Genomic DNA, 12,721 nt, shown 5'->3' on the forward strand with positions numbered 1-12,721 from the left:
AGACAATGATAACTTATTGATCCATTGTTTCTAGGATAGTCTGTTTGGGGATTCCCTGGATTGGTACATGGGTTTGGAACGTACGAAGATTCGGTCATAGAGGGACTTATTTGAGGCCTTCCTGAAATAATATAAATACAACCTTGACATGGCTCTGACAAGGCTTCAGTTAAATAATCAAGCGCATAGATCTAATGAAACCTTCAAAGAGTATGCTCAACGTTGGCGCAAAATGGCGTATAGGGTCCGACTAGCACTATCTGATAACGAACTGGTAGATATCTTCATGGGTACACTCCAAGGGTTGTATTATGAGAAGATAATTGGGAGTTCGTCCACAAACTTTGTTGATATGGTAACTATTGGTGAGCGTGTGGAGAATGGGCTGAAATCAGGGAAGATCATAGATACCACTGCTCCGCAGACAACAAACAAGAGGTCGCATGGGGGCTTCACGAAGAAGAAAGAGGGGGAAGCAAATGCTATAACGGTAAGTGCCAGCCCCCAATATCAGTTTCCGATGACCCATATGTCGTATCATCCATATCCGTATGTTGTTGATGCTCAGTATCAACAACCGCCACGTCAGTATCAACCGCAGAAAGGCAATCAACAATCAACACCCGCTCAGAGAAATCAGAATCAGCAATACAATCGTGACAACAAAGAACAAGGTCGAGGTCAGAACAACAGAAACAGTTTTGGTAATCGTCCCTAGATTGATAAGATTCTGGTACCGTATGCAGAATTGGTGCCCTATCTTATCCATGTGGGGGCTATCGTACCAAAATAAATACCTGCGGCCACTCCTCCATTCCGCCCTAAGCATGATCCTAACGCTTCATGCGCTTATCACGTCGGATTCATAGGGCATTCTACAGAAGACTGTTGGGCACTCAAGTATAAAATCTAAGATTTGATCAATCAAGACATCTTTACCTTCTCCGAGGAAAAACCCAATGTGAAGACGAATTCTTTGACGAAACACGGTGGTTCAGCAGTCAATGTCGTAGTCGAGGAGGAAACTATCGAGTCCATACTAAGAGCCAAAGATGTAAAGACTCCGATGTCAGTTATGTTACAAAGACTTGAGAAGTTTGGGTTTCTAGCAGGTGTACATGATGATTGCGCAGTATGTGAGTTCGATCCAGACAATTGCAACGAGTTGATGGGTTGTGTACAAGAGTTGATGGATCAGGGTTTGATAAAGTTCTATAGGTCCAAGGCAGCATAAGAGGTTGTAGTAATTGAACCAATAACCATCGTGTACAGAAAAAAGAAGGTTGAAGCTCCTCCCAAGAGGATTCAACCAATTCATTTTCGTGTTCCCAGTTTGTTTCCGTATCAAAACACCAAGGCAGTGCATTGGAATTATGAGACAACAGCATATTTGGGAGGAAAAGAAATTTGTATTCCTGACACTGAAATCTTCAACATAGCTGAAGTTGGAGGCATGACTCGTAGTGGTCGTGTATTCGCTCCAAAATACCATCTTAGGGTGTCTCCAGCACCCACATTTATCCCGCATAAGAAGAAGGTCATTCTTATTCCGACTCCGCAGGCAGGGGCAACTGTACCTGCCATTCCGAACATGACAACTGCTCCAGTGCCGATGAAGGTTATCGACAATAAAGCTGCAGAGTCAGAGGTGTCTAAAGGTAAATGGCCGATGGTAAAGAATGAACAAGTTGAAGATTACAAGAAGAGCATCACTTTTGAGGAAAGCCAAGAATTCCTCAAATTGATCAAGAAGAGTGATTTCAAAATCGTCGACCAGTTGAACCAGACTCCCTCCAAAATATCCATTTTGTCTTTGTTATTGAGTTCTGAGGCTCATCGCAAAGCATTGCTGAAAGTTCTGAATGTCGCTCATGTGATGCAAGATATCACGGTCGATCAGTTTGACGACGTGGTTGCTAATATCACTGCCAGTAGGTATCTGGGATTTAATGAAGTAGAGTTACCTCCTGAGGGAAATGCCCATAATAAAGCATTACACATTCCGGTCACGTGCACAGACTCTCTTCTATCTCGAGTCCTCGTTGACACTGGTTCTTCGCTTAATATACTGCCAAAATCTACATTAAGTCAATTGCAGTTTAAAAGGCCCGAGATGAGTGTAGCGGTAAATTCATGATCATCAAGCTATTGACAAGCTAGAGATCAAATAACAAGAGTCGCCACCGCGCTTTTATTGTTTCCAAAGGAAAAGGGAAGAAGTACGATCAAAACCCAAAAGTAAGAAGTTTTCAAATCAAAACTAATAAAATGTCAGAGATTATAGGTAAGGGGGTTGGTTACATAGAGGGAAGGTGTTAACACTTAAAGTATCCTAGGTACTCCAATGGAGCCCTTTTTGTGTGCATATGTACTTGGTATAAAGTGATGTTTACAAACAAATAGAATGAAGGGGATGAGAAAAGAATTCATTAATTATATTTTTGTGTTTGACAAGACCTTCGGTCTTGTGCCTACGTACCAACATAAAAATGAGGGATAAAAACCTCGTAGTTCGTGATACAAGTTTCAAAGTAGATGCATTGCTTTTAACAAAATTTAAGTTTGAAAGGCACGAAGGCCTAAAAAATGTTTGAATGAGTTAGTTTTTTTTGGCTTTTTGAAAGTTTAGGTCAAGTATAGTTAATTTCATTTACAAGCTTGATTTAAGAAAAGAAGTTAGAAAAATGCAATGGCATAACGCCAAGGTTTCTATCTTTTTTGCAAAGTGGTCAAATTTTAGAACAAAAGTAGTTCACACAAAGAAGATTTTAAAAAAAATGGAGGGAGAGATTTTGAAATTAAATAAATGGGGAGAAGATGAAGAGATTATCCTATGTACAAAATTAAAATTTTAGAGTTGAAAAGATCTGACCAAATGGGTAGCAATCCAATAGACAAGAATGTCAATAGAAACCCAGAATTCCCTTGGACTTTTAGAATCAAGCAACACACAAATGCACAATTATATTATCTTGAAGAGCAAGGCATCAAATAAAGATGGCCACATCCAAGCTTATCCATTCCATGATCTTCTCCAAAATAGCCCATGTAACAGATGAATTCCACAAGTCACAGGTTCAAAATAACAGCTTCACAATGATCATGTTGCAGATGAACTTAGAGAGGTCTTCAAAGATGTATCAGATGAATTTCAAATTGCAAGCACTTGGTTTCTCAACAATTTGGCATTGGCCATGTCCCTTAGCATAGGAAGGTTGCCTAGATTCTAAGTCCATTTGGCCAAGATCAAGTCAGCAATCCACACAAAAATCTTTTAGGGTTTTTGTTGTTATTATGTATATTAATGGTCAAAGACCACACAAACAAGCAAAGTATACACAAACCAAATATATCACACAATATGGTCCAAGTGGACAAAGTGAAAATTGCATTAACATAAACAATTAGAATGATATGAATAATGGCAAATGAAATAAAATGCTAAAAGTTAAATGGCATTAAAGTAAAGGGCTTGGAATTAAAAGTTAGTAGTTAATAGGTTAGAAGTTAGTATTGTTTTGCTTTTGCTTTTTTTATTTGAAGTCATTCTTTTGGAGAACACTCAACCCACTTATCACAAGCATGGATCTTTGAACCAAGACATCTTCCAAAGGAAGGAAAAAAGGCCAAGTTTCCACACAATACCATGAAAGATGGGAGACTTACAATCTCACTAACTAGAATACTTATGCCTTTTATGTCACAAATTTAGCGCTATGTTAATCAATCGTAATTGGACTTATGTAGAAGTCACAACTCTTTGAGGTCGGGCAATAAAATTTTGGTGTTAATGCATGTTAGAGACATAGTATAATGGACTATGCTCATGAAACATACCACACCCAAAAAGAATATGCAAAATATGTGGCTTAATCTCATCCATACTCATTATCGCAACCTGAAAAATGGAATGCGAAAAAACAACCGGCGAAGAAAGACAAGAGAGTCGCCACCGTGCGTTATTTATCCCAAAGGAGGGAAAGGAAACGCTCGAAGTAAACCTGGAAAAAGGAAAGGACAAGACAGGGTCTCGCAACCAAATCTTGGGTTCGGGAGTCGATTATGCGAAGGGAAGGTATTAGCACCCCTACGCATCCGTAGTACTCTACGGGATCCACTTTTGGAGTTCTTGTTTAAAGGGTGTGGGTTTATCTAATGTGTTATTTACTAAAAAAGGGGGTCAAAAGAAAATGACTCGCACGGATGTCGCATCCACTGCATACGTATCTCATCTGAATATGAGAATCAGAGTCTTCGTAGCTCGACTACCTAGGGGTTAAGGGTAATTGTGCTCGCTAAGACATCGCGTCTTATGCCTACGTTTCTCATCTGGAATGAGAATCAGAGCAAGCCGTAGTTCGGCTAACTACGGGGTTATGGATTGGGTTTTGGACGAACGAAGTTACTACACAATCTACCGGATGCTCGACCTTTGGAGACTTACTCGCCTGTAGTAGAAGGAGTAAATGTGTTCTTAGGAGAAGAAAAATCAATGAGTTGGTAGGGTTAGGGATGCTCATGCAAAAAGAGTCCTGGACAAAGGAACCTGCATAAAGTAAACACAAAACATTGCCTCCTATCAAGGTCTTCCAGCTAAAAAAGCGGTAAAAATACGGGAAAATGTAAAAGTACCACACAGATAAAGATCCGAATTAATAGTAATTAACGGAACAAGGAAACCCTGAGATCCTCCCAAGCTAACACCATCAAAGAAAGTGAGTCAGTGCAGGTAATCGGAATGAAACCTCCAGGCGGCATCCCACAAATAAAGTGGAACACCAGGAAAACCATCTCTGCAAGAGTCATATGAGCCCTCACAAAACAAAACTCAACAAACAGGTCAGAGAAACAAAATAGGGTAACCAAGAGTTGCCCCTAAATCAAAATGTAACCACATGAATCATGCCATTAAAATTCATAAAAAGCTCACAAAAAGCAACCAAGGGTAGGAGGCCTAAACCTCTTGTCAAACGCATGCATCAAAAGGGTATCAAATTCACCCATAATACCTCATACATTTAGAGCATTCAAATTAAAGGCATAAAGATGATGGATATAGGGCAAACCTGATTGGAGAGATCGGTTGAAATCAAATGGCACGGCTGAATTTGCAAACCAATGTTAGGGTTTGCTTGAGCTGAAAGTGTGTGAGTCAGAATGAACCTTTCAGAGTTGCCTGGAGGTTGTAGCAGATTAATTCTCACTCTCTTTGTCTAGGTTTCTCTCCAGGTTTTGTCTAGGGTTTTGTTCCAAGGAAACCTCAAAGTGTTTTGCTTCTCTTCCTTTTTCTGTCTGTTTTCCCTCTTTTATAACCTGATTTTCATGGCTTTGTGGGCTCAAATGAGAGAGGTCCAAGTCTGAGATTTTTATTTTATTTATTTATTTATTTATTTATTTATTTAATTTTTTTTTAAAGTTTTTTTTTTTTTTAAAGTTTCTTGGATCTGATTCTGATTGACATGATGAAATGCAATATGAAATGTTAAATGACCTAAAAATGAATGCATGAATGAGGAGGGCAAATTTTAGGGTGTTACAGCTGCCCATATTCAGTCATCAGCTGACCCGAGCAGGATGAAAGCGAACAGCTTATCAGACAAACAGGGTGAGCTGTGATTGAATACCAAAGACAGACCGAAAGTTTGCGCTCCGAGAACACCACAAAAATGTTGAAATACACTGCGTTGTTTATTTCTCTTCCGATCCTCTGGCTGAATCTGAATCAGTCTTCTGATTTAATCTGGAGTTTCGATCCTCTGGCTGAATCTATACTCAATTTAGTCCTCTGGTTGGATGTTAATTTTGATCCTCGGGCTGGATACGGTTTCGATCTTCTGGCTAGATCTTCTTCGATCTTCTGGCTAGATCTCCTTTGTTTCGATTCTCTGGCTGAATCTATTTTCTTTGATTCTCTGGCTGAATCTACTTCGATCTTCTGGCTAGATCTAAATTGTTTCGATTCTTTGGCTGAATCTATTTCCGGTCTTCGGGCTAGACCTGACTTCGATCTTCTGGATAGATCTTCTTCGATCTTCTGGCTAGATCTGAATTATTTTGATTCTCTGGCTGAATCTATTTTCTTTGATTCTCTGGCTGAATCTATCTATTTTTCGGTCTTCGGGCTAGACCTGACTTTGATCTTCTGACTAGATCTGGATTGTTTTGATGATAAATTCCCATCATCAGGATCTCGCATCTGGGGCATGCGCTGGTTGACCCTCTTTTGAAATCTACAGTCTTCATGTTAGATATGCAGCTTCGAGAATATCCCACTTTTGGGCTTCGTCCATATTCTTCAGGCTAGAACATGTTATAACGACTCTTCGATTAGACTTTGTTTTTTAAATGCGATCAGCGGGCTGGATCCTCTTGTAGGTTGATTTTCTGTTGAGCTGTCAATCTACTCCTCCAGCTGGCTTGCTGGGGAAATAACGCTCGTAGTCGATTCTCAGGCTGAATCTTCGAAATGACCCTCAGGCTGGATCTCTGGAAAACGATTCTCAGGCTGAATCTTCGAAATGACCCTCAGGTTGGATCACTGGAAAACGATTCTCAGGCTGAATCTTCAAATAGACCCTCATGCTGGGTCACACACACACTTGATCCTCTGGCCGAATCTCATGACTTTGGTTGTAAAGTAATTTTTCAGTCTGCTTTGAAGAACCTATTTATCAGCTTATGTGTATGTTTGATATGCATGCAAATGCAAATGTAAATGTTATGCATGGTGCAAAAGAAAAAAGAAATCTGCTTGGGGAAGCAACTCTGGCAGGGAGCGGATCGCTGTATCAATCCTTGAATGCTCTGTGGGGAACGACCCGTCTGCCGGGACCGGGGAGCCACCGAAAATAAATCGGCCTTTTTTGAAAAGTTGACCTTGCTGGGGAAGTATCAACTATGGAAACTTTGCTTGGCGAGGCTCTGCGAGGAGAGTCTGTGAGGAAAGCACTTCCTGGGGAAATGTCGTAGGAATCGACCTTTGCTGGGGATATGAACTTGCTAATCGTCCTCAGGCTGGGGATTAAAACAAATCTGTTAAAAAAAATAATCTGCTGGGGACGAGATGATCACTGGGAACACCACCCTCTTGTCTATTAGGTATGCGACTACTCCGCTGTTGATGGGAAGATATAGTCTGGCACTGTCGACTCCGCTGGGGATATACAGTCTGGATATTGTCAACTCTACTGGGGATATACAGTCTGGATACTGTCAACTCTACTAGGGAACCTGCTCTGCAGAGGAGAGGCTTTGTCAACCGCTTGGGGTGAGGATTCATGACTTGGCATCCGGTTCCTGTGACCTGTAACCAAAAAATACATGTATGCCCCGGGGAATTACTCGGTTTGAATTCACCGTCTGGGATTAAGGACATTCAAAGCAATTTTGACTGTTTTCCTGCGCAAGTCATCTGCAAAAGCCACCATTACATTCAGATGCAATATGTTTCCTCAAGAATTCAGACATCTTTTGCAAACAAACTGATAAATGAAAAGTAAAGAGGTTTTTTAACTGAATTATTCGACTTTTGTTGGTTGAAAAATTTGTGCCAGGAATAGGCGAGTACATCAGGAAGCTGATCCCTGGAAAGAGGCGATCGCTATAAATTGAACAAGAGAAACTATCCTAATGGCAATGTGGAAACGGGGTCCCACCGAGTTTCGACTCTGCTATGGCTCGTATGTCCTCAAGACGCTCTGCTCATCTTTCTTTCTGAAGTGGATGATTAGTCGATCTTTAACCTTCGAAGATTGCCGGATTGAATGAAACGGTGATATAACACGGATGAACTCAGATCGTAGTCATTCGCTTATTCCCTAACTTTTGCGTGGACCGCCCTTTTGGGTTTTCAATCCACCGGGATACCCTTTTTTGCCTGAGCCGCCCTTTCGGGTTTTCGACTCACCGGGTGTACATTTTTTTTTATATATCCCTAATTTTTGCCCGAACCTCTTTATTCTTTTTTTGGTTCGTCGGGATGCCCTTTTTTTTCCTGGACTATTCTTTTTACTGTCCAACGGGTCTATTATGCGAAGTATTTTTTAACTGCGTCTGGGTTGACAGGGGACGGGAAGTCTTAGCCATCCATGGTTGTTAGCATCAGAGCTCCGCCAGAGAAAACCCTTTTAACCACGTATGGACCCTCATAGCTCGGTGTCCATTTGCCCCTGTGATCTGTGTTGGGAGGAAGAACTCTTTTGAGTACCAATTCACCGACTTGATACTCCCGAGGGCGCACTTTCTGATCAAATGCTCTCTTCATCCGTCTCCGATATAGTTGGCCATGGCATATAGCTTCTAGTCTCTTTTCCTCAACTAGGCTCAGCTGATTGTATCGAGAACGGACCCATTCTGCTTCGTCCGGCTTCATTGTTGGTGCAGGGAAAAGTTATTCTGGCACAAAATGGCATATGAACCCCCTCCGGTGTGATCAACATTGCACCAACTCCGCGACCATTGACGTTGACCACCCCATCAAACATCATAATCCATTTGGATTCAGGGTCAGTCCCCTCCTTCGGGAGTGGTTCCTCGCAATCTTTCGATTTGAGAAACATGATGTCCTCATCAGGAAATTTGAACCTCATAGGTTGGTAATCATCAATCGGTTGTACGGCAAGATAGTCTGACAAGACACTTCCTTTGATGGCTTTTTGTGAAGTGTATTGGATGTCATACTCTGTCAGCATCATTTGCCACCTAGCAACTCTGATGGCTTTTCAAAAATATACTTGACTTGATCCATCTTTGATATCAATAGAGTCGTGTGAGTCAACATATACTGTCTTAGTCGGCGAGCAGCCCATGCCAAAGCGCGGCAAGTTTTCTCGAGCAGTGAGTATCTTTGTTCATAGTCGGTAAACGTTTTGCTAAGGTAGTATGTTGCATGCTCTTTTCGACCTGACTCGTCATGCTGACCGAGCACACAACCCATTGACCTTTCTAACACAGTCAAGTACATGATCAACGGTCTTTTCCTCTCGGCCTGTAGACTGGCCCCGATCTTGATCTCTTTCTTGTCGTCTTCGGTACCAATGTTGATGGTCTCAACCACCTCCTGATAAGTTGTGATAGCTCGGTCCTCCTGTTTCAACAACCTGGCTAACTCCTCAGGCAATTCACAATCTTCCTCAACCCCTTCTTCGGCTTGATAGATAGGGTTGTCGAAGTCATACTTGGCCATAACAGTGTCGTTAGCAGTGAGATCCGGGTGATCAGTTTTACGAGGTGTTTTTTTGGAAAGAAAAACGAAAAAGAAACATGACAAAGAAACATTGCCGTTTTTGTAAAAGTAAAAATAATTGAAAGAAAGAGAACACAAAATTGTTTGCAAAAGCTGTCCTTTATTGATGATGAAAATAATTGCGAACTGTAACTAAATGGATGGCCCTACAGATGAGTCATTACACCTTGGTCAAAGTGTAAGACTTTATTATGCATGTGATAAAAGGAAAACAATAAAAATTACTCCTTCAGTAGAGTAAACCGGACGACTTTTTCAGACGACCAATTGTCGAGCTTTTCTCCTGGGACACACGGACGAATCCAACTATCTAAGTCACAGTCGCTGTCAGCCTTGTCTTCATCTGCAGTATTGACGGTGTGGGGAGAAACCAAACCCCCGCTGGAGAAAGTACCGGCTTCATTCTTCTGAGACCCCGGAGTATACCCCAATCCAAACTTGTCTTCTTTTATGATTGGCTCCACAAATTTTCCCCAGCCTTGCGCATTACCAGCCTTAACCACTTAAACAGCTTGCTTGTATGAAGAGATAGAAGTCCCGACCTTCTCAGACTCAAGTGAAAAGACAGTTTCGGGCGCGACCTCAATGATATTTATGGCTTCGAAGCCCTGACACAGCATCTCATGCATCTCGCCATCCATCTCCACATACTTAAATGTAGACAGGTGGCTAACAAAAATATCCTCTTCACCACAGACGATGACGATCTGACCTTCTAGTCCATATTTGAGCTTCTGGTGGAGAGTAGAAGTAACAGCACCGGCAGCATGAATCCAGGGTCGACCTAGCAGACAGCTATAGGCAGGCTGGATATCCATCACATAAAAGGTACTCTTGAATACCTGCGGTCTAATCTTAACTGGCAACTCAACTTCGCCACAAACAGCTCGCTTAGAGCCATCAAAAGCCCTTACAACTAAATTACTCGGCCTCAGGGTGGCGTCATCGCAATCCAACTTCGTTAAGACTTTCTTTGGAAGAACATTCAGAGAAGAACCTGTATCAACCAAAACATGGGAAAGCACTGTCCCTTTGCATTCCATTGTGATATGCAAGGCTTTGTTGTGATTCCTGCCCTCAGATGTTAGGTCATAATCGGTGAAACCTAGCGCATGGCTAGTGTGTACATTCGAAACTACCGACTCCAGCTGGTCAACAGTTATCTCTGGGGGAACATAAGCCATATTCAGTACTTTCAACAAGGCTGCTCTGTGAGCCTCAGAGCACATCAATAATGAGAGAATGGAGATCTTTGAGGGTGTCTGATTTAGCTGGTCGACTACCTTGTAGTCACTTTTCTTGATAATCCTCATAAACTCATCCACTTCCTTCTCGAATGCGGTCTTAGGAGGAGCTTCCTCGGTAGTAACCTCTTCGGTGGATACCTTTTTTCCTTTAGCCTTGGCAGCTGCCTCAGCTTTAGCATTCGTGCGCAATGTTGATGGTGCAAATAGGCGTCCACTACGAGTGAAGCCACCAATTCCTCCAACATTGTCTACAGCGGAGCTACCAATGTCAATGTCTTCTTCCTTAACTTTCTGCCCCTGGCAGTAGATATCAGCCCCATAGTGCCACGGGATAGCACTGTCTTTCTCATACGGAACAGGTCCTGGTATCGTGATGGTGACCGGACCAATCAAAGCCGATTGAGGGTTGTCATAGTAAATTGTAACTGGTGTTGGACTTTCTGGGAAATATATTATTGTCGGAGCGGGTCTCTCGGGAACATATATCTCTTCAGGAGTGAAATAAATCGTCACTGTCTACACATTATTCTTCATTGGACGAGTCTAATTGAACTGAAGACAACCTTCATTTATCAGTTGCTGAATACCCTTTCTCAAACTGTCACATCCGTTCTCGGCGTCTTGACAATTTATGCACTCTTCCTCACAACCCGGGAAAATCCGTCCTTTCAAGAGTCGGTCTTTGACCATCGATAGCGAAGTCTTCACTTTAGTCACATCAGAAACCAAATTCAAAGTTTCCCCACTATCAACAACATTAATCCTCTGCCCGCCGTGAGTTGGCATCGGGTTTTGGATAACATTAGGCACCGGAGAAAAATTGATGGCCTGGGCATCTCTCAAATCTTGTACCTTTAGCTGGAGAGCCTTGCAATTATCTGTAGTATGGCCAGGTGCGTTGGAGTGAAAAGCACATCTGGCGTTGACATCATAACCTCTAGGCAGATTGTTGGGATCGACCGGTGGGGCCAGAGTTCTCAACGTAACCAGATTCATGTCAATCAGCTTGGGAAGTAATACAGAATAAGGCATTGGGATTGGCTCAATGACCCGGTCCGCCTGCCTTGAACGTTGTTGATAGGGTCTCTACTGACCCGGATTACCTCCTTGTTGTTGATTGTTGTACCTGGGTTGCTGTTGCGAATGATACTACGAGTGAGGAACAGGTGTTGGAATAGTGACTGCGGCCACTTGATCTTGATAATAATTAGGGCTTCCTCTGCCCCTACCTCTGCCGGCATATACAACGCTCGTCTCACCTTCTCTTCTTCGCTGACCGTTACCAACAAACGGTTTCTTGGGAACTAATGAGTTAGAAGCACTGTTGTCTTGAATTCGGCCCATCTTCAACAGACTCTCGATCCTTTCTCCAGCAATCACTATCTCTGCAAAGCTGATTGAATGGCAAGCATTCAATCTCTTGATATAATTGCCTTGAAGAGTGTTCATGAACATGTCCGCCATCTCCCTTTCAGACATAGGAGGTTGGACGGATGCAGCGATCTGTCTCCAACGCTGAGCATATTCTCTAAAGGTTTCCTTGGCAGTCTGAGACATTCCTTGAAACAAGGTCCGATTTGGAGCCATGTCCAAGTTGTATTGATATTGCTTGACAAAAGCCTCTGCCAAGTCTTTCCAGCTCTTGATGGTAGTACGAGACAAATGAGAATACCATTCACGAGAAGCTCCAGTTAAACTGTCTTCAAAATAGTACATCCACAGCTTTTCATCTTCCGTGTGAGCTCCCAACCTTCCCAAATAAGATTGGAGATGAGTGCGTGGGCAAGAAGCCCCGTTGTATTTCTCAAAAGTAGGGGGTTTGAACTTGTGAGGGATCCTTACTCCCATAACCAAACCAAGATTGGTGACATCAAAACCTAAGGAATTTTGAGACTCCAAAGATTTGAGCTTCTCAGCAAGCTCATCCATACGGAGAGTGGTCTCGAGGGCCTCGTCGTGCAAAGAAAATTGATCATACTGACAATCTTCAGTAACGGGGCGCCCGTTAATCCGAATCCCTTGGTTCACATTGTATCTTCCGCCAATACCATTCCCAACATTTCCCGTGTTGCCAACATTACCCGGGTTTCCATCAACATTTGTGTTACCCGCGTTTCCAGTGTTCACAGGGTTATCAGCGTTCCCAGGGTTACCAGGGTTCCCAGGGTTACCAGGGTTCCCCTCAGCACTTGGTATTTCCACCTCTGAATCGAGCCTCGGTTGCTCAACC

At 42.5% G+C, this 12,721-nt stretch overlaps 1 protein-coding gene across 1 annotated transcript; it reads left to right on the forward strand.

Annotated features, from left to right (window-relative positions):
• The first annotated feature begins 232 nt into the window (after positions 1-232).
• On the forward strand, positions 233-2,137 carry LOC127137919 (uncharacterized). Its single transcript, XM_051064326.1, has 3 exons — positions 233-704; positions 930-1,209; positions 1,273-2,137. The coding sequence occupies exons 1-3, from the start codon at positions 233-235 to the stop codon at positions 2,135-2,137; spliced, it is 1,617 nt and encodes a 538-aa protein (XP_050920283.1).
• The last annotated feature ends 10,584 nt before the right edge of the window (positions 2,138-12,721 follow it).

The sequence above is a fragment of the Lathyrus oleraceus genome, chromosome 4 (genome assembly GCF_024323335.1).
Source record: "Lathyrus oleraceus cultivar Zhongwan6 chromosome 4, CAAS_Psat_ZW6_1.0, whole genome shotgun sequence".
Taxonomy (NCBI): Eukaryota; Viridiplantae; Streptophyta; class Magnoliopsida; order Fabales; family Fabaceae; genus Lathyrus; species Lathyrus oleraceus.

Bases quoted from the DNA above. Each gene is read 5' to 3' on its own strand.
- LOC127137919 (XM_051064326.1), top strand. From the start codon at position 233: ATGGCGTATAGGGTCCGACTAGCACTATCTGATAACGAACTGGTAGAT. The intron at 705-929 runs GTAATCGTCCCT...TGATCAATCAAG, and splicing joins GAACAACAGAAACAGTTTTG to ACATCTTTACCTTCTCCGAG. The intron at 1,210-1,272 runs GTTCTATAGGTC...CATCGTGTACAG, and splicing joins ATGGATCAGGGTTTGATAAA to AAAAAAGAAGGTTGAAGCTC.